Source organism: Notamacropus eugenii, chromosome 4 (assembly GCF_028372415.1).
Source record: "Notamacropus eugenii isolate mMacEug1 chromosome 4, mMacEug1.pri_v2, whole genome shotgun sequence".
NCBI lineage: Eukaryota > Metazoa > Chordata > Mammalia > Diprotodontia > Macropodidae > Notamacropus > Notamacropus eugenii.
The window spans coordinates 135,283,990-135,306,037 of NC_092875.1; the positions used below are offsets into that span (position 1 = coordinate 135,283,990).

Consider the following 22,048-nt stretch of genomic DNA (forward strand, 5'->3'; position numbering starts at 1 on the left):
GTCAACATAGACAAAAGGCACTGGTTTGAAATGATTATGTTGGGATGATCTCAAAAAAATGTAAATGTGACAATAAAGAATGCACTGTGAGAAGGGGTAAAGGAGATATAAAATTGGGAACATGTTCTCCCTTAAAAGAAGCATACAAGGAAAAGCTTTTATTGTACAGGGCATAAAGGGGGGTGGTCAGCAATGCTTGAACCTCATCCTCTGAATTTGTTCAAAGAAGGGGGAAAGTGTATGTGTGTGTGTGTGTGTGTGTGTGTGTGTGTGTGCGTGTGTGTGTGTGTGTGTGTGTCTTACCCAATAGGGAAATAGGGAAGGAAAGAGATAAGATATATGGGGTGGAGGATAATAAAAGAGAAGATGGATTAAGGAAGTGTCAGAAGCAAAAAAGACTTTTGAGAAGGGATCTTGATAGCTCAGTGAATAGAGCACTAGACTTGGAGTCAGGAAGACGGGAGTTCAAATCCACCTTCACGTATTTATCAGCTGTGTGACCCTGGGCAAGTCACTTAACCTCTGTTTGCCTTAGAAACAGCATTCTTCAAAGATATAGAGAATTGATTCAAGTTTATAAGAATATGTCATTCCCTACTTGATAAATGGTCAAAGAATATGAATAGACAGTTCTCGTAAGAAATTAAAGCTATCTGTAGTCATGAAAAAAATGCTCTAAATCACTATGGATTAGAGAAAAACAAAGTAAAATAATTCTGGGGTAGCACCTCATACTTATCAGAAATGTATGCTAATAAACTGTTGGTGGAGTTGTGAGCTAGTCTAAACATTCTGGAAAACAATTTGGACCTATGTCCACAGGACTATAAAATTCCGCATGTCCTTTGATCACTACTAGGTCTGTATACCAAAGAGATCAAATAAAAATGAAAAGTAACTATATGTACAAAAATATCTAAAGCAGCTCTCTCTGTGGTGGCAAAAAATTGTGTGTTCATCCTTCTTTGCCAAAGAGGACCATGCCATCAGAGAAATAATGACATGATTTGCACTTGACTTTGTTTTGAGTGAGGGAGGGCTGTGCAGGTCATCAGCCTCACCTCTCCTCCAGAGCCATCTGAATCCAGTGACCAGATATTCATCAGGATGACTAAAGATGACCCAAGATGAGGCAATTGGGGTTAAGTGACTTGCCCAAGGTCACACAGTTAGTGAGTGTCAAGTGTCTGAGGCAACAATTGGGGAATGGCTAAACAAGTTGTGGCATATAATTGTGATGGAATACTATATACTATACTATACTATATTTAATAGAAATGACAATGGGAGTGATTTCAGAAAAACATAACAATATCTATATGAAGTGATGCAGAATAAATTGAGAATGGGGAAATCTTGGTGCACAGTAACAGCAATGTTGAAAGAGTAACTGTTAAGGACTTGCCTACTCTGACCAATAAAATGATCCAAGACTATTACAAAGTATTCATCATGAAAAAAATGCTATCCATATCCAGAGAGAGAAGTATTGAACACAGTACAAACTGAAGTGCAATCTCCCCCATATTGTTATTTTTTTGCTTTTTTGGTGACATGGCCAATATGGAAATTTGTTTTACATGAAAAAATAAAATAGAATTTTTTAAGAGACCTCTTATGCATATACATATACACACTCTAAGACCAAAAGCAATCTAAAGTTCTCAGCAGGAAAAAAAAGACTTTTAAAGTTTATAAATAATGTGATTCAGAGCTAATTTATTTGTGTATGTGTGCATGTTTGTGTGTTTTACATCTTTGCTTGATCAACACTAAATTCAACACATTTCTATTGAAAGTGCTTTGATTTTTTTGGTGTATATTACAAGACTTTAAAGAAATCCAAACAAATGTTTAAAAAATTTGTCATTTGCTAATGGCCATAATGATGACACTTTAGTTAACATATTTTATAACTATAGTAATAGGAGATAAAATAGCTTGTAGTGCTTTCTCATTTTTTAATCATGACATAATATTAACAATGTAGCATTGATATTGCACTTTAAGGTTTGTAAAGTGAATGTGTGTGTGTGTGTGTGCGTGTGTGTGGAGAGGGGGAGGGAGAAAGAGAGAGAGAGAGCCAATTCAATCCTAATAACAATCCATCATCACCATTTAACAGATTAAGAAACTGAGACTGAGAGATTGTCTTGTACACAGTCATACAACAAGCCTTTGAGGGAGGGGTTTCACTTCAGTCATTCTGAATTCAATGAGCAGCCAGCTTACTTGTATTCCAAATTCGCAGTATGCTCAAATGTATGATTTCACTTAAATCCTCAGCATTTTCATGCCACGTAATGAAATGACACTGTCTGCCAATAGACTATTTGTCATTTGCCAATTCTAATTGCTCTTGGGACAGTGAAACTCAGTATTATAGGGGATGGAGGGAAAACAAATCTTTGATTTAGCCTTAGGAATATATATACTTAGGTTCAATTAAAAATAAATCCAAGCTTCTGTGCTATATAATATTATCATGAATAATAAAATATATTGATGAAAAATCTAATTCTTATATTTTTACATTATGTCAATCTATTTTGAAGCTCATTTCTTTTATTTCATTGGTAGTGTCAAAATGAGAGGTGGAAGAATTAATAATAAATCATACTTTTTATTGACATGAATCATATTTTTCAGTATTCACAGTTTAAAAACATCACTTGCAAATAACAAAATTCTATGTGTAAAGAAAGAAGCTCAATGAATTCATTTAGTAACAACTCCTAAGTAAGAGTGATGGATATAGAATTATTGGATATGAGTGTGAACCTTGTTCTGCTGTTTATGACTTGTGTGACCTTGGGCACACTTTACTTGAGGTCTCTGAAATGGAGGAGTTAGAATAGATGACCCTTGAGATCCCTTCTAATTCTAAATTCTATGGCCCTTCTGCTCCCCAACAAAGTTTTTATGACTCTTTGAGCTTCAGAATGTGTACACAAACATATTTTGGAATGTATAATTTAGATGCAGGACTAAAGTCTGTTCCTGCAGTTGGGAATATAAAAAGAAATCTCAAATGAGATTACAAGAGAGTTGGCATAGTGAGAGAATCTGAATGCAATCAGTCAACACTTATTTTTGAACATTGGCACTGTGCTCCCTTTGGTGCCATATCTTACTTCTATCTTTTTGTATACTCTAACTTCCAACCAAACTGAACTCTTCATTATTCCCTGGATATCCCTCTGCTTTCTTGACTCTGAATCAGTATTTATGCTGTACTTTTCTCATCTTTTGGGGACCAACTAAAATGAGATTTCTTCTATGAAACTCTCCCTAATCCCTTCCCAGAACTGATTACTGATGCCTCCTCTGAATTCATACAGCATGATTACATGCATACTTCACTTTTCACAAAATAATGTCTTGTACATAGCTGTGTGTCTGTGTCATCTTCAATATTTGAACACAAGGACTTCCTTTCATTCCTGAAATGCACCCAGCCTAATGTTAGTGCCTTCCATAAGTGTTTGTTGAATGAATGGCTAAGTAGACATTCTTGTGGCACCAAATATATGTCATGACATTTTTCTATGAATAACTCATACTTTGGGAAGAAAAGATATATACACAAAAAAGAAAGGTGCAAATAGAAATAATAATAAAGTGAATGTTATTTAATGATTAAAGGTTAAAATATGTAGTAATTTGAGTATCCCCGGAAGGCAGAGATCACTGAAGGCTAGGGCTAATTGGTAAAAAGTTAATGGACTAGGTGGGGCTTAAACTGGGCTTTATTTATCATCTCTCATCTATAATCCTGAATGTGTTTAAGAGCTCTAGATAATAAAATAAAATGAATCTTCATTATTTTCTATGTTACACGTCCTAAGATGCATTTTCATTTTTCTAGGGGTTTATAAAAGTCAAGAAGCTCGCCTAATGCTTCATATTGATCTTATTAAAACACCAGCTCATGCTTCAGTGAGCAAAATGAAGGAAGAAAATTGGGCCATGGATGGTTTTGTAAGTATTTTTATACAAGCATCATTTGTTAGCTTTAGTTTCGCTTTCCACCTTTTTGTTCGATCAGAATTTTTTTCTTACGCAAATCAAAACATACATAAATATATGAATGAAATATTATGGTAGACATGCATTGAGTGGAAAAATAAGTTCAGTATGCTTTAGTGGTACATTTATATAGGTAATGGATTTTAAGTTGGTGGCTACTGGAGAAAGGAAAAGAAAAAAATGAGATAACAAATTGATCATGGTACAGAGGAAATATTGTGGAACAGTCTAAGTTAGGTAGGATGTGTAAATAATCAACTCAATTTTGTAACTTTCTCTACTGATACTCAGCCCAGGAGGGGTAAAGAAATCAGATGCATTATAAGAATTCTGGCTAGTACATGGTCACTTGATGCTAGTACATTGTCACAGAAATCATGTCAAAGCTCCCTGTTAATAAGCTTTTGCTTTTGGTTGAACAGGATAGCTCAGGAAATATTCTTCCTAACAAGCTTTGCCTATGTGGAAGTCCCAATAGTAAATAAAGTGATAGGTCAGTGACTTGGTCAGAGATGGCCCCAAACAAAAATTATAAAGTTAGCTAAATTTGCTTTGGGCATTCCCAAGCCTCCCTCCTCGGCAAACTGTCTCTTTTATTTCCCTCAGGCTTTCCTTACCCTCATGTTGCACCAGTGTTATTTTTCATGGAAAAAATTGATCTAATAAACTCATTCACAGTAAGGAGTAGTTAAGACTGTTGCTTTTCTCAAGAGTATTTGAGTTTAAAAAGGATACTACATACAGAGGGCAATATTTAACGCAAAAAAAAAATTAATTGTTAATTGTGAAACTTAATATATAAATGGAAGATAGTTGAGAGGTGGAAGTGCCTTCCTAACAGCCTCATTTATATAATTTAGGAGACTGTACAGCTCAGAAATTAGGGTCATTATTACATGGTGATTCACTTAGTAAGTAATTCCTAAAGGCTAATAAAATTATCTGATGCCTCACATGATTGTTGGGAAATCAAATGAAATTATGCATATTTAAGCATTTTGGAAAAAAATAATAATAATGTGCCATACAAGTATAAGGTATCATTTTTCATTATTGAAATTGCCATGAGGTTCTGTATGTTGTCCCATGAAGTCACTGCTTTTAGTTCCTTGACAATGCATTCTTAGATTGCCACTCTGGTCTACAAATGCAACCAGTGGGAATTCTTTTTCTAATTTCAGAGGCATTTGAAAACTGTGAGAAATTATTTCTATTCTCTAAATGATGGTATAGTTTTTTTAATATTTAAAATACTGTATTACCCTTGGGCTAAGACTTATAGTGGAACAATCCTATATAGAATTAATCATTTCAACATAAGCCTAAGTATTCACCAAGATAGGAAAAGAGTAGAGATGGTGAAAAACTCTTCCAGATTTCATCTTCCTTCTCCTTACTTGTTTTAAAGGTTTCTGCAGAACCTGATGGAGCAACTTATGTATTTCAAGGATTTATTCGGGGTAAAGATTATGGGCAGTTTGGACTTCAACGATCAGGTAATTTTTCATTTCGACTCTCTTGTACTGTGAATATTATAAAAAAAGCTTACCATGGAGTCTATATAATAGATGTCATGAATATTTTATTTCCTTCTGTAGTGTCTTGGTTACCCTCAATGCTTTGATAGTTGTTTAAGTAATCAAAACCTTTAGAAATATTGAATCTGTGTGCCAAGTCTGTTCAACCCCTACTTTTTCACCGTATTTCTAGTAAACATCACAAAATATCTTTCCCTTCAGCAAATAAAAAAAAAAAAAGAAATGTGAAACTGATCAAAGGAAAATATTAACCTATAAATTATTTGATTTTATCTCTCAAGAACAGTGATACTTCCTTTCACTTTGAATATTTTTGCAATTTTCTTGCTGCTTGGGTAATGTAGAGGCACTTAGATAATAAGCTTATATTATGTAGGAGGGAAAATAACTTTGAGTAATGGGTCCCCTTCTGAAATAGCTTAGTGCTCTTCAGGTATGCTAATTTTCTGTGGTGAAAGGTTCTTGTATTTTCCAAGGTGAATTTGTCACTTTCATTTACCAAAATTGTCTGAGAAAATGCATAAGCACTTTAATATTAGCGCTTCAGTGGATTTATTAAGAACTTCTGTAGCATATAATATTATATATTATCTCAGATGATAGTATCTCTTTTTCCTTTTCACCACTCTATTGTCCCCAGTCTAAAATATAAAACATAAATTTCATCTTGAAATGACTCTTTTTCTTTACCTTGTAAATTGTCATACTTTCATTTTTTTTTCTTAAAACACAAATGTTCTGAATTGCTTGGATAGCTTTAGCTCATAATGAAAGAAATAATAGAATCTTAGTCTTTTACCAAATCTCAACTAACAACATTTGTTTGAATATATTTATTTTTCAAGAAGAAAAACAAACTCTTAAACTGATTAGAGAATGTCATTATAGAAACTGATGTTAGAAGACAGATGAAACTAGATTAGAATTCATTTATATTGTATATTACGCAAACCTGTAACAAGTAAAAACATTTGTGCTAAAATATACACAACAAAACAAATAGTTTTGTACAGACAAGCAGAACTTGTCAGTATTCAGATGAAACCCGTAGGGTAGGGAGACTCTATGCATATGTCAAGGTTTCATTTTTCTTTTGCAGGACTGAACATGTCAGAAGGTTCTAACACTACCAACCAACCACATGGTACCAACAGTAGTTCTGTGGCCATTGCTATCCTTGTGCCTTTCTTTGCCCTTATCTTTGCTGGTTTTGGATTTTACCTTTATAAACAGAGGTAGGTGGAATTACTCAGAATTCTATCCTCAATCACTACAACATTCCCCCCCCGACACACACACACTTATTGCAAGTACTATGTAAAATGGCATGAATGTTAACCTTACTCTACCCTTCATGGACCTGGAAAGTAAGGAAAACTTTGTGGAGTCTTTTTTTCCAGTGACAAATTGAAACATTGTGAAATACAGAACTTAGGTACAAATTCAAAATAATTGACTCTTGAGCAGATATTAGCCATCGGGGGTTAGAAAGAATAAGTAAATAATCCCTTCATAGTTTTTACAAATTCACTTTGCCAAAACAAGAGGCTTACTATGCTTAATGTGAGTCCCTAGTGCTTACTGCTTTACTAACATTGTGCTAAAAGCTTTACAATTAATATCCTTTTCTAATCCTTATAATATCCTGGAAAGTAGAGGCTACTATTATCTTGGTTTTTTATATAGATGAAGGAATTGAGACAAACAGAGGTTAAGTGATTAGCCCAGGGTCACACAGCAAGTAAATATCTGGGTCATGTTTGAACTCAGGTCTTCCAGAATCCAGACCTGAAGCTCTATCCATTGCACGACCTAACTGCCCCCAGGTTGAATAAATGAATGATAAAGAATTTATTAAGTGCTTAATAATTGGTATTTCACTGTTCTAATTGCCTGTAATACAAATACAAACCAGAAGTACAGTTTCTGCCCTCAAGGGCATTGCATTGGAATGAACATAACAGATAAAAGGGAGCAAGAGGGTATAAGCATAGTATAGGAACCAAAGCATTGTCAAAAAATGGCCACGATTTAATGTAGGGGCCAAGTTCTAGACCAGAAAAAGGAAAAAAAAAACTTAAATCAGAACCTAGGGTCAGAGTCTAGATGGTTCAGGTTGACATTTATGCATTAATTATTACTTGCTAGGACCCATCTAACAGTCAACGGTTCTGGACTCTCTCTGTTTTTGGAGCAATATTATAACTCAGTGCATATGTTTTCACCTCACAGGAGAAACTGAGTAGTTTTGATTTCAGTAAGCTGTTTAATGATATCCATCAAATTACCTTGTTCTCCCACTTAAAAAACAAAGGGGGTGGGGGAACTATTGAGTTTAGTCTGCCTAGCACTTTTAATAAATTCATGCTGTCTCAGTATATTCACCTGATTGCCCCTATCCACTTTCTTCCCCTTTTTAAAACTCAGGACAGTTTTTGCCTGCCTGACTCTATAACATCTACTGTTCTCCAGGATTTGACCATGATCCCCAGCAGAACTGTAGCTAATGTCAGAGACAGCATTTAAATAACTTAAGTTGAAGTCTCATTGACCAGCTAACTTGAATTGGTTTCAATCACTCATTACCTATTTTTATTCTCTCCTTTCTAGTTTGAAGATAATTCTACTTGATAGACAAAACAGTGGCAAAATGAGAATTGTTCAGCCACCTTTTTTGGTTTTATCATCTTGCCATCTATGCTAAGCAGTAATTCTACCTGTTAAAAAATTGTCCCTATTATTTTAGAAGAAAAAAATCACTTCATAATGTTTAACATTATCCCATGCCTAGATCCTAATAAGAATTAACCTCCTGGACACTATTCTTACAGATTTTTGTGTGTGTTCATTTGCAAGTACTTGCTCTGTTTCCTATATATATATTTTCATGTGTTCATTGTAAATCCCTCTATCTATCTGTCTGTCTATCTGTCTATCTATCTATCATCTATCTATCTATCTATCATCTATCTATCTATCTATCTATCTATCTATCTATCTATCTATCTATCTATCTATTTATCTATCTATCTGTCTCTTTTTAAGTTACCATGAAGTAGAGCATTCATAAAATTAATTAAAGAAGACAAAATCATTGAGATTTGGCAGAATATAGTACATACCTGGAATATGGCTGTGGGAGATTGTTTAAAAGGAAAAGATCAAATAAAAAGGGAGATGGAATATTTTGCATCAATAGTATGTTTGTCTATGGTAAATTTGTCAGGTATTTTAATAAGTAGTGCTCCTCTAGGCCTGTAGTTAGGAAGACTTGAGTTTAAATCCAATCTGGATCTCAAAATGTCTACTAGCTATGTCACCCTGGGCAATTCAACCTCTGCTTTAGTTTCCTCACTTGTAAAATTGGGATGATAACACCTAATTACTAACAGCAATATTATTGTAAGTTCTAATGAAATAATGTTTGTAAAGCCCTTAGCACAATGTCTGGTACATATTAGATACTGCATAAATGCTTCTTCCCTCTCTCCTCTCCCTACGCAGAAATCTGAAATCTAGGGAGAAAGTATGATGATTATTTATTTGGTTAAGGATCATTTATTCAGTGCTTTTGAATCCCAAGCTTTCTTTAAGGCTTACTCTAGACACCTCTCCTACAAGGGGACTTTCTGATCACACACTTTCCCATGTTCTTTGTATTTATATTACCATTTTTAATTAACTTATATGTAGATATGTTGCATGCCTTATCCCATTCCACTTGCCCATAGAAACTTAAGCTACTTTAGGTCAGGGACTGTTTTCCATTTAATTAAAAAAATTTTTTTAGCACCCTAGTGCAAGATGTTGAACATAATAGATGCTTAATAAATGTTTGAATGAATAAACAAGTATACAAAATTAACGACTTTTTATTTTAGGAAACTATAATCTTTCAATCTCAAATGTTATTATTTATCATTGCTAGATAAATATGTTAACAGGCTTTACTGTATAACCATACCTAAAACTCAGTTGCCAGTTACCCATAATAAATAGTTTGTTTTTAGCTTTAGTTGTTCATCTGTATATATGCGTTTGTTCTTATGACTCAAGTGTTGTTATTGGTAAATTTCATTTCTAGGAAAGAATGATAAATCTTTTTCTATGACCTTAAAATTTGTTAGTTTTTCTTAGAATTTAATTATTTGTGAAAGAATGAGACTAATTAATAGGACTTCCCTTCATCTGCTGCTTCTAATAGAAGAAACCTCAAGTAGTCACGATTCATCTAATCCATTTTTTCTTCCATAGGACTGCACCTAAAACACAGTACACTGGATGTTCAGTACATGAAAATAACAATGGCCAAGCAGCTTTTGAAAACCCCATGTACGATACCAATGCAAAATCAGTTGAAGGCAAAGCAGTACGATTTGACCCCAACTTGAACACAGTCTGCACAATGGTATAATGTGGTAGCACTTTGGCTTCTTCAGAAGTTTGGAAATGGAAACACAACACAGTGCACATTTAGGCCACTGCTAAACAAATTAAAGCACACTTTTCAGGATTTACTGGGTCACCTTTTCCTGAGGAATGATAGAGAAGAGTGTTTTTTTCATAAACTGGAACATGACTCTTCTTCATGTTTAACATGGAGAGTTTTACAGAGAATCGGCTGCACTCTGGGAGTGCTTACTCACAGTTTATTTGCTTTTTTAAAAAAGGAGATTATTCTAAAACATAAACTTATTTGCATATATTGGAGGAGCATCCACTATCAGTATTTCTGTGCTTTATAAACTATATTAGAGGGACTGGGTTAAAATAAAATGATATAGGATAGAAAATAAGAGCTATACTTACAAGAGACAATAGGTCACTGACTTCTCTTTAACAGTCATGAGCTACATCATTCCCATGCGTATGTACTTTGTACCACTTTATCAGCTACTCATCTTCGTTAACCAAACCATCGTTTTTCTTATTGGTTTGTTTTTAAGATCATGACATGACCTCGTAATTGCTTAAAGAGTTAATTTATACCACAGATGAAAAATAAGGTTTATGCTCTTATTTAATTTCCCAGTGTTTTCATTTCCTCAATATTATATCAGCATTCCTGTCTTAGGTTGGCAGTAATAACTTCTACAAAGGGCAATGAGATCATGCTACTCCCATTGATAGCCCCGTTGTTCAATAATTAGCTTAGTCAGTGAGTAATGGGGTAGCGTGAAATTCCTCACTCCATTATGCTTTCAGAACCTGACAAAATTTACTAAAAGAATAAAAAAAATTGCAATTTTATAATACTCCCAAAGTGACTGTCTTATTAAAGTTTCCATTTTTTGAAAGACCAAGTAGTACATGTTAAACTGTTATATTGATACAATTATACTTCTGTATTGAAGGGTCCATCTGAACCATTTTCAATTTTATTACCAGGTAAACATTATTTCACTACTTCTATGTTTAATCAGGACATGTATGTATTATTTCTGAAATACACAGAGTTTGAACATATATATATATATATATATATTTTGGTTTCAACTTCCAACAATGATAATTAGAATATTTATTTACAAAAGTCATGCAATAGTAATCTGGCTTAAAAAAAAAACCCAATTTCATCAAGGATTGCCATATTGACAAATTCTCCCAATTCCTTGTCCTATTGGAAATGTTTGGGACTTGGTAGAGTAGTTTCCACTTCATAGCAGGAAATCTATTCTTCAGTTGGATGGCTAGTCATTTCAAATGGACCATACAGTAACCCGAGTTTCATTTTTTAGTGGGCCATTGTCTTCCTTTCACAGCATGTCATATTTCATTAGATGCAAATCTGTACCCAGTGTGAACTATCTGTTATTGTCCCTTTCCAATATGAATAACTCTGTGAAAATCTAAGCTTTTCATACATACAGAGTGCCTACCAAAAATCATTGCACCCAGGACTGCTGCTTGGATTTCTACAACATTTAATGAATTTCGTACAAACCATTTTGAAACCCATTGTTTTGAAAATTCATATGAATCTCTCAAAACTGTATTCTACTGATAGGATGCTGTTTTATATTTTATGCCATCAGTTATTTATTCTTGTTTATTCAAATGACTGCAATAACGATGATTCATTCATTAATGTTAAGGTTAATACATTTAAGACCTTGTTTAAACAATGTTTCTTCTGCAACTGGCTACTCCTCTTATATTAATGCATACACTTTTGTAAAGAAGTATATTTTTATGAAAAAAAGAATTTGTAAAAGTATGATGTAAATTTTCAGTGCAATGTAAACAAAATAAAAATGAATAATTGCTTTTTTTAAAATACTGTGTGTTCTTTTCAAATTCACTTTGTTAATCTGACTTAGGGAAGACTAAGAAAATGAAGAGAATATGTTATAGAACATTAAATACTTAAGAAACTGACAGATTCTATTTCCTAATATTAGCAATACAATCATGAAAAATAAATGGGTTTTTTTCATGTTTTATAGATCTGTAATCTTGATACACCATTTGAAGTGAAGCCATCCTACAAGTAGTAGCAGGATGAAAATCAGATAGCTATATTTTTCACAAATGCAAATAGTCATTCATCAATATCTAATTTGGATTTGCCTCTCTCTCAAAATTCCATATCCCACTTTCACCGAGGTACTTTCACTTTGTGCTGAGGACCTGATAGTCATGTCAGCATGGGCTGACATGGAAACCTAACTCAATTTGCCAGTATAATAATAGCTGACATTTATATATGGTTTTGAGTTTTGCAAAGAACTTCATAAACACTGTGAGCCTCATGATAGTTCTGAAAGGTTGGCAGTAAAGATATTATCTCCATTTTTCAGAAGAGGAAACTGATGAACAAAGAAGTTAATAACTGAGTTACCTAAAGTTAGAGAGAAATATAGTAAGGCCTTAAAGGCAGAATATGAACATTTGATTATTCCTGAGTCACTTCTTTCCAAGATCTAACATATTTTCCACTATGCTATACCATCTCTTTCAAGTTCATAAATAAGCGCAATGACTGTGACTTTATAATCAATGAACTGAATAAATTACTTGTAATTTCATATTTCACACATGTACACTGCTTTGTGATCAAATAACACAAAATTTATAAAGCAGTTGGCACAGTGCCTCTCACCAGGTAGATGCTTGTTCCCTCCGTAGCATTCTCTTTGTAAACTAAAACACATCATATAAATCTGAAATCAGTTTTCTTTCATTTCTTTTGGATTTTCCTTTTTCATTTCTTTTTTTCCCTAATTCCATTTCTTATTTTTTACTTTCATATTTGAAGACATACAGAAGTTCATATACCATATAATCCTACCCAGCCTTCTTTCTTATGATTACGTCTATATAATGTTGACCTTCTTATTGCCACTCTTTGTACCTCATCTTAAATCTTCAATCCAAAATAAGTCTATTTTTTCCTCTTCATATTTGTTCTTATCATACCTGCTTTTATTTTTCTTCTTTTTCATTTTGTTCTTTTTTATTTTGTTTTTTCTTTCTTTCATTTTTAAACTTGTTCTCTTTTTTCTTTTATAATCTTTTCAATATTTTACATCTGTTTTCAATTCTCCCCCCTCCCATTTTTTGCCTTTTGTCCATTACCCTACAACTAAAGTATATAGGGTAAGGGACTATGACTCTTCTAACGGGCAGAAACCCTTATTTCTTATCAAGTGTCATTAAAAATATCATGCTCTGCATCTTCTGAGGAATTCTCAAGCAGTTGCTGACAGAGTTCCCAGACAAAGATTTATCATACCAAGGAATGTTCATAGTTTTTGGAAAGATGACATTAAAATCAAGTTTGTTTTGCTTCTGCGTTTCCAGAACAAATTTTCCCAAACATTAAGAAACAGAAATAGAATAAGAAAATTTTTACCTAAGTGTATGTATACATGTGTACACACACATAAGAGAATTTGCTAACATGCCAACCTACTAAAATATTCAGGTTTAAAAATGCAATGTTTTTGAGAGGGAGGGAAAGACTTTGATCTCTAAAACTCAGGGACATGCATGAGGGTGAGAAGTAATTCAGAAAGGAGAGTTGGAAATCCAGCTGAAAAAATATTGACTGCTCTTCAAAAGTATTGGCAGAAGAAACTTGGAAGGTAAGAAAATATTGATCTGAGAAGATGTACATCCTGCAAAATCTGAGAAATATCTGTCATAACTTTCATGACCTTCGTGCAATGATGTAATTTAAGAGCAGTTTTGAAAGTTATGACAGAACAGGAATGGCCATTGGACATTAAACTGTTTTTTAGCACACAATGTAATGGGGCTAGCAAATCTCTTCCAGCCATATTTCCAAGTCTCAATAAATTCACACACAAAAATTTTATTATCCTTAGCAACAGAACTCATAAAAAGTTGACTTTTGGGATCCTCTATGGAGGATTTAAGGAAAGACATGGAAAAGAATCATAACAGATGAGAAGATACTGGAATCTTGCAATCTGAAGTGGTGAAAGATAGTAATATCCATGAGATCAAGATGCCTTCTAAGAATCAAAGTAAGCAGAAATTCAAGTATATATCATAAAAGCAGCAAGGCAAAAAGTATACCTTTGAAAGTTTATAACCTTGATTGTGACTATTTCCCAACCATCAAAATAAGCACTGACAGTCCTGCTCAACTAGCCAAGACCAATATTAAAATGGTTACATGAATGAAACTTTAAAAAAAAAAAAGTCAGCTTTTTAAAATTGCCTTTGACATTATAGAATTAAAGTGTTGTTTCTTCTGAAGGACTCTATTAAAATAGGATATCTTACTTAGGGTTAACACATTAAGACATTATAATATGTTATCATGCCATTAACTAGAGCTTTATTTTTATATAAGTGAATTGTAACTGTATAAGCATGTACCTGTAACTGTAACAGATCAAGTCCTAAGAGCACAGATGATAGAACAGGTAAGTTTTGATGCAGAGAGAGAAGGGAGAAAAAAGGTAAAAGGAATGAGGTTCTCTCTGAAAACAGACACAGGTAGGATGCTGTTTTAGATGTTCCTGGGAATTGTAGGAAGGTAAAGACAGTCTTATTAAGGCACTTAAAATGGGCTAGGAAAGGATTTAGAAGAACAACATTGTCTTCTAGCTTTGTCCAGGGCCAATTTAGCATTCAATGATTCCTAGTAAATTTCATGGAAATCTGTGTATTCAGGTTGAACAGATGTTAATGTTCTTTTCCCAGTCTTTCAATGATATGGAAAAGGGGGCAAGAAGACTAAGTCTAGGCCAACAGATGTGGGAGAGTAAAATTTAATTTATGAAAACAAATGGAATTGTTATAGATCTGTAGATTCAACATTATTTTTAAGTTTGCTATATTCAGTGGAAATTTATAACATTTTCAAAGGAAAACAGAGAAGAGGCTTTTAAATTTTCAAAGGGATTTTTAAAATATTTTAATCATTATATTATAAAAGATGACATTTTATATTCTTAACAGTAAAAGCTAACACCTGAAACTCATCAATTTAAGGAGGAAAAATGAAAACAATATGAGGTGACAAATTTTAAACATTGCCTGTGGGCATGTAATCTATTTATATGCTGAGGAATCATATCTCTTAGGTCACTATCAAGAGACTGAGTTTAGATATTCTGACAATAAGAAATTTGTGCATTTGGGTATAATAGTTGAAGAAAATTAGTAATATGATTCCGATTGTATTGGCATTTTCTTTTTGATAGATATCTACAAAGATTCTTTATGATGGTATAATCAGAAAACTTTTGTTGTTTATCCAAAACTTTGTTGACTCTTTCATGGTAGACTGCCCAAAGTGATCACATAGGTAAATATAGCTGTGCCTAGATGATGCCAAACTATCTGAATAAGAAGTGAAAAAAATAAGCTTATCATCAGGTGTTTAATCCTCCCCACATTTAACAAATACTCATCTATTTGGATATATTGGTATTCAACTTAATTTTCATTTCATTTAAGTGACCCAAACATCTGAATACAAATTGCATTAGTCTTACACCAAAAGGTATGGACTCCACACTAACCATGCAACTTATTATACTAGAGAGAATGTGAATCAATCTATTTATTTTTAAAGAAAGACAAAATTTTTCTCTTTTTTTCCAACCATGAAGTGTTCAAATGGGAATATTCTTGCAATTAGAGCTCTAGAGACAAAAGAGACCTCAAAGTAAAATGCTTTCATTTTACAGGTGGTAGAAATCATCACCTAGTGACCACACGTAATCAGGCTGGTCCTTAGAAGACTCTTCAGGGCACAAATTCTAAACATAATTGGTCCTGAATTTGAATTTAGACAGCTAGGTAGTATAATAGATAGGGTACAGAACTTGAATTCAAGAAGACTTGAATTGAAATCCTCCCTCAGACAGTGACAGTGGTCCTCTGCAAATCACTTAAACTCTCTGTGTTTCTGTTTCCTCTTCTGTAAAATGAGGGCAATAATAGGACCTTCCTGAAAGGGTAGTTTTGAGGATCAAATAAGCAAAACATTTAAAAACCTAAAAGTGTCAGATAAATCTTATTATTATTAATGATAGCAATTATAATAATGATAATAATAAATGATTTCCAACTTAGTAAATACTAGCTCTTATCCTTCCCTGATATGATGATGCTGATAGTGCTGTAAGGTTTACAATGTGCTTTATATATATTATCTCACTGCATTCTCACAATAACGCAGTAAAGTATGTATAATTTATTATCACCCTTTATTGGATTGGAGGCTGACAGATTTTAACTGACACCAATGTTTATATAGTGTCTAAAGCATAATTTAAATTTGGGTCTTCTTGACTGCAATTCCAGTGCTTTATTTATTATACCGCACAGTTTCCTCAATGGCTTTTGTGCCATCACAAAAGTGACTTAGGGTCACTTCTGTACCTTAATGAAATACCAGAAAAGAATTTCAGTGGAGGCGTAATTATTGTGCAATATCATTATATCCTGACAATACATGATAACTTCACACAGTTAATGATGAGATGTAAAAGTACTTAGAGGGTAAGGATAGAAATAATGTCTCACTATGAAAAATAACCAAAAAAAGAAGAAGAATCTTCCATGTTGTTAAGAATGCAACAAAATACTTTTACAGTGCTTATAATTAGGTAATATAAAAAATAGTAACTATTTTTAGATTGTCTAGAGATTAACCTAAAATCTCATCTAGTATAAATTACATAGATGAAAAATTTTTATTGTAAAAGCTATGTGTTGAAGTTGAATAGCCAATCTATTGAGGTGGTACAAGAATTCCTGCAAAATTGACATTCAGGGGCATTAAGTTGAGTCTGGAATTTAAGAAAAAAAAAACAGAGAAGGCTGAATGGCATTTGGGAAAATGTTCAATACTTTGACTTCAAGTTGCTCTTCAATATAAAGCCCACATGTTTCAACACCTTCAATCTCTTGGTAATGCAAGATAGTTAATAATCTTGGCATTCTCCAAAAGTTTAAAGTTCTTAGTGAGCCACAGGACAATTGGGAGTAGGCTGCAGCATATTTCCAATACTGATCAATGGAGCAATGATTTTTTTAAGAGTATGTGAACAGATCCAGTCATGTGATGTAGTTTTTCAGGGAATTCTCTGTAAACATCTCTCCCACAAATGAGATGATCAAAGTTGCCTGATGAAAGGAGAATTTACATGACTTTCAAAGTTCACATGTTTAGTAATTCTCAGAGGATGGCCTGATCATTACAAGTCTTGAACATCATGTTCTATCCACTGGGAGGGTGTCTTGCAGAGTATCATATAGTTTTTAAGAAATTGCAAAAGAAATGGACTATCTATGTAATGTAAATGAGCTGATATCAGAAGTAGAGTGTCATGTACATAGTAGATGCTTAATAAATGCATGTTTAATTATGTACTTGCACCATTGATATCATAGATGGACTGATGTATAAATATAGATTCTAAGTAGCCATTTTAGAGGAAAATCCAAAACAAACTTTATGTATGGCGCTTAGTAAATAATACTTCTCCTTATTCTGTTTAGAGCTGTATCATCCAATGAGATCCCAATAAACTTAATTGGGGAATTTCTATTTACATGAGCATATAAGGAAAAAAAAAGAAATACCAACATTTGTTTTGTATGGAAATTAGTTTACCTTTCCAAAATATTTCATCAAAAAAAATTTTAATAACCTCATACCAATACCTAATCTTCAAAAAAATATCTTTTTAAAGATATTTCTCCATGGCCATGAATCTGCAATATTATTCACGAAGTTACACTCTCCAACAGCACAGATCATACGTTCCCGTTCTTATAATTTTTCCATAACTTCACATAAATTCTCTAGAGTGATTCCCCTTCACATGATAGAAGCCTTTATTTATTTTAATATCCATTTAATATCCAATAATAGCCAGGGCAGCAATAAGGATATCCATTTTTTATCACTCATTCTCATTATAGGATTGGACCACCTTCTTTACTGATGAAGTATTTCCTGGATGATATTGCTTATGCCATTTTTTTGCACAGGAGACATATTGCTACCTTCCTACGTCCATCATGCATCTTTCTGTTGCCCTCTTACTTACTCAAAGATTGGCACATATAAAGAAAAATTATATTGTGGGTAAAATATGTTGGCCCTAATGAGGTATTCATTTCCAAAATGACTTCATCATGAAGTCTTAATCTGTGTTCAATTAATTAGTCATAATTTAAATATTTAGTAACATTGATTTGCATGTATAGATAATAAAAACAAATTTACCCACTGAATTTGTTTCTGGTTATAGGCTTAGTACAAAATGAATTTTATGTCATTATTTGAGCTTATTAGTACTATAAAAATAAAAGGAGGGGACCATGAGAACATCTACCGTGGAATATTAATGCAAGGTAATAACTACCTACAAACTTACCCCTAAGCAGCACATAATTATTTTTCTTAAAGATCTAGAAAAGGGTGAAAAAAAGTGAAGAGACCTGGGAAAAAACTTACCTCTGAAGCTAATTTTCATGAGGGACAGTTCAATAAAATAAGGTAAGAATTTATAACATGAATTGTGTTAATTTTTATATATAGTGGTACTTGATATTTTAAAATACTTCTTATATTTTAATAAATATAACTTTTAATGCTCCTTAACAAATAGGGCTGTTCTCAAATTAATGACAGCATCAGAAAACAAGAAAATACCATATAAGATTTATAAAGAGAGATTGCAACTGTGCTCTCTATTATAAATGAGCCTCATACAGATGACAATGGAGAGGCCTAAGATAGTGGGAACAGTCAGTAATATATGAAAAATAATGAACTTTGAAGGAGATACAAGCTATGTCATCAAGGAAATATGTTATCAAAAAAGAAGAGGAACTGTAATATGATAAAAGAAATGATTGATAAGCATTCACTACTGGCATACTTGGTATATTGGGAAGCACAAGGGAGGAGGTCTTCAGTAGGTTTGGTAGAAATTTAATGGCGAACTTATGGGAGAACATGAATGGCAGCTGTACCAGGAGGATAGGTATAGGTGGGTTGCATTCTGTACCATTAGAGGGAACATGCAAACTGGTGGAATAATGGATCATTTTTTGTGGTTTTTAGCAAAGTTCTCTCTCTCTCTCTCTCTCTCTCTCTCTCTCTCTCTCTCTCTCTCTCTCTCTCTCTCCTCTCTCCTCTCTTGTTCTCTCTCTTTCTGTCTCTCAACATATATATTTGTGTGTATATGTATGTATGTATGTATATTCGACAGTTTTAACTGTATTTAAAGGTGTGCATGTGAATTGACTTTAATAGTATTATCTACATAATTTTTTTCCTGATCCTTTTTTCACCTTTTTTTGTCAACCAACTAGACAATAAGCATTTATTAAACATTTCATATTTTCTTGGTGCTATATTAAGTGATGGGAAAACAAAGAAAGGGAAAAGACAGTCTTTGCTTTCAAGAAGGTCATGTTCTAGTAGGTAATTCAACCTATAAATATTTATACAACACATACATTGATAAAGAAATAAAATCCCAGAAGGTAAGGCACTGGAGGTGGGGGGGATGGGAGGTGAGGAGGGACCAAGAAAGGCTTTCTGAAGAAGGTGGAGTTCTAGCTGAGTACTTTATAATTAATTGAGCATTGAAGGAAACTCAGAAACTGGAAAAGGAAAGAAACAGTCCAGACATCATGGATAGCCAGCAAAAAGACACAGTAGGAAGGAAGTATATTGTGTACATATGCACTTATGTATGTTGTTGTTCAGTTATTTCAGTCCTGTCCAACTTTTTGTGACTCCATATTTCTTACCAAGATACTGGAGTGGTTTGCCATTTCTTTTTATAGCTCATTTTCATAGTCGAGGAAAGACAAACAAGGGTAAGTGACTTGTCCAGGGTTACACAGCTAATAAGTGTTTGAGGCTAGATTTGAACTCAGGAAGACTTATCTTCCTGACTCCAGACCTAGTACACTATTCACTCCATCACCAAGTTGCCCAAACTTATATACATGTAATAATGTATTTCAATATATCCACACATATATGAGAATCATTGGCTTAGAGATCATTAAACTTATGGGAGCTAATGAAGGCAAGTGATATAAAGAGGAAAAAGAATACAGTATAAAGAAAAGATCCTTGGGCAACGTCCATGGTTAGTGGGCATTACATGGATTGACAAAATTGTATCACTGCTAGTCCTATACCCAATAGAAATAAAAATAAATTAAAATTAAAAAATTAAAGAGAAAAAAGTCATTTAGAAAAAGATCCAAAAATTTATAGCAGTCTTTTTAATGGTGACAGTGTAAGTGGAAACTAAGAGGTTGTCCAGTAATTGAAGATAACTGAAAAAATTGTGATCTATGAATATGATAGAGTAATATTGTGCTATAAGAAATTAGGAAATTAGATTAGATAGATAGATAGATAGATAGATAGATAGATAGATAGATACATAGATACATAGATACATAGATAGATACATTGATAGACACAGATAGATAAATAGATAGACACATAGATAGATAGATAGACACATAAATAGATAGATACATAGAGAGAGTGAGAGAGATAATAGATTTTAAGACATTAACATTTATACAGATGATTCAGAGTAAAGTGAGCAGAAACAGATGAAGTATACAATAACATCAAAATTATAAAAATTAACAATTTTAAGGTTTTTTAGAAACTAATGAAGTGCAAAATGTGTAGAACCAAGATTACAATTTATACGACTACAACATTTTAGAAACAAACAGCTTTGAAAGCTTTAGGAACATGATTCTAGACAATGTTATCCATTACAGAGAGATGACTGAGTTAGGGTGCAGAAGGAGAGACAGATTTTTGAATATAGCAAGAGGGGAATTTGTTTTATTTGAATATACATATCTGTTGCCTGTCCCAATAGTTTTTGGAGTAGGAGAGAAAGAAATAGATTTGTGTCAGTTTTAAAAAATAGAGAGATAGGAAGGTGCTCCCAATGTGAAGTGTTGCATGCACTTGTAGTCACTGTATGATTAGTTTACTTAACTATTTTACTGTGATCTATGGCATCTCATGAAGTGAGAGTAATCTGTAACTATGTGTAATATAAAACGAAATCACATCAATAAAACTAGAAGTGTCAAAAAGAAGAAAACAAAAAGGTTTAGTAAAAGAGATTGATAAGGAACATTCAGACAGGAAGAAGAATGAGGAGAATATGGTGTCCAAAAAGAAGAGAAAATATATAGGAAAAAAGAGTGATAGATGCTGTCAAGGTCTTCAGAGAGGGCCAGAAGCATGAGGATTTATTGAAAACATGTTATGAGATGTAACTGAGAGATCACCAGTAAATTTATTGAGTGTGTCTTCAGTGACAAGAAGTTGGAAGCCAGATCACAGAGGGTATAGAAGAAAGGGGAAAGGCAATGAAGCCATCAAGTATTCATGACTTCCTCAAGGATTTTAGGCATAATGGGGAACAAAGAATAAGATGAAAACTTGAAGGGATGGTTGAACCAAGCACAAGTTTTGTTTTTTTTTTTATTTTTATTAAAGGGGCAATTATGTTCTATGGATATTAACATAGTTTTGTTATTATTCTTGTCTTTAATACCTAATCATGGTCAATACCATATTATTGTTTTGTTTCTTTCTTCATAACATTGCTTCATATGTTTTCCATATTTCTTTGAATTCGTTAAGCTTGTCATCTTATGGCACAATATTAGAGTCATAGGCATTCCTAAACTCAGGAGGAACAAATAGAATGTTTCCAGTTGTTGTTTTAAAAATAACAAATAGTGCTGCTAGGAATAGGGATCATTTTTTTTTTCCGTCAATAATTTCCTTAGGGAGTTTCAGTAGTGAGGTCCCTGGTTCAAATATATGCATGTGCATGTAATATGCACTGTATAATCCATATTGCTTTACAAAAAGGTTGAACCAATCCATAACTCTGCCAAAATTGTTAATAACATGCCTGCTTAGCTACAGCCACTTCACCATTGAAGCTTTCATCTTTTATTATGAAATAGTT

At 33.2% G+C, this 22,048-nt stretch overlaps 1 protein-coding gene across 3 annotated transcripts in view; it reads left to right on the forward strand.

Annotated features, from left to right (window-relative positions):
• Positions 1-11,797, forward strand: part of CSMD3 (CUB and Sushi multiple domains 3) — a 1,632,969-nt gene extending 1,621,172 nt beyond the window's left edge. For all 3 annotated transcript variants that reach the window (XM_072603249.1, XM_072603250.1, XM_072603251.1), the window contains 4 exons: positions 3,869-3,981; positions 5,438-5,525; positions 6,667-6,802; positions 9,822-11,797. In XM_072603249.1, the coding sequence (XP_072459350.1) occupies positions 3,869-3,981; positions 5,438-5,525; positions 6,667-6,802; positions 9,822-9,981 (497 nt within the window). In that variant the 3' untranslated portion in view covers positions 9,982-11,797. The remainder of the gene's footprint in view (positions 1-3,868; positions 3,982-5,437; positions 5,526-6,666; positions 6,803-9,821) is intronic.
• Positions 11,798-22,048: the final 10,251 nt, after the last annotated feature.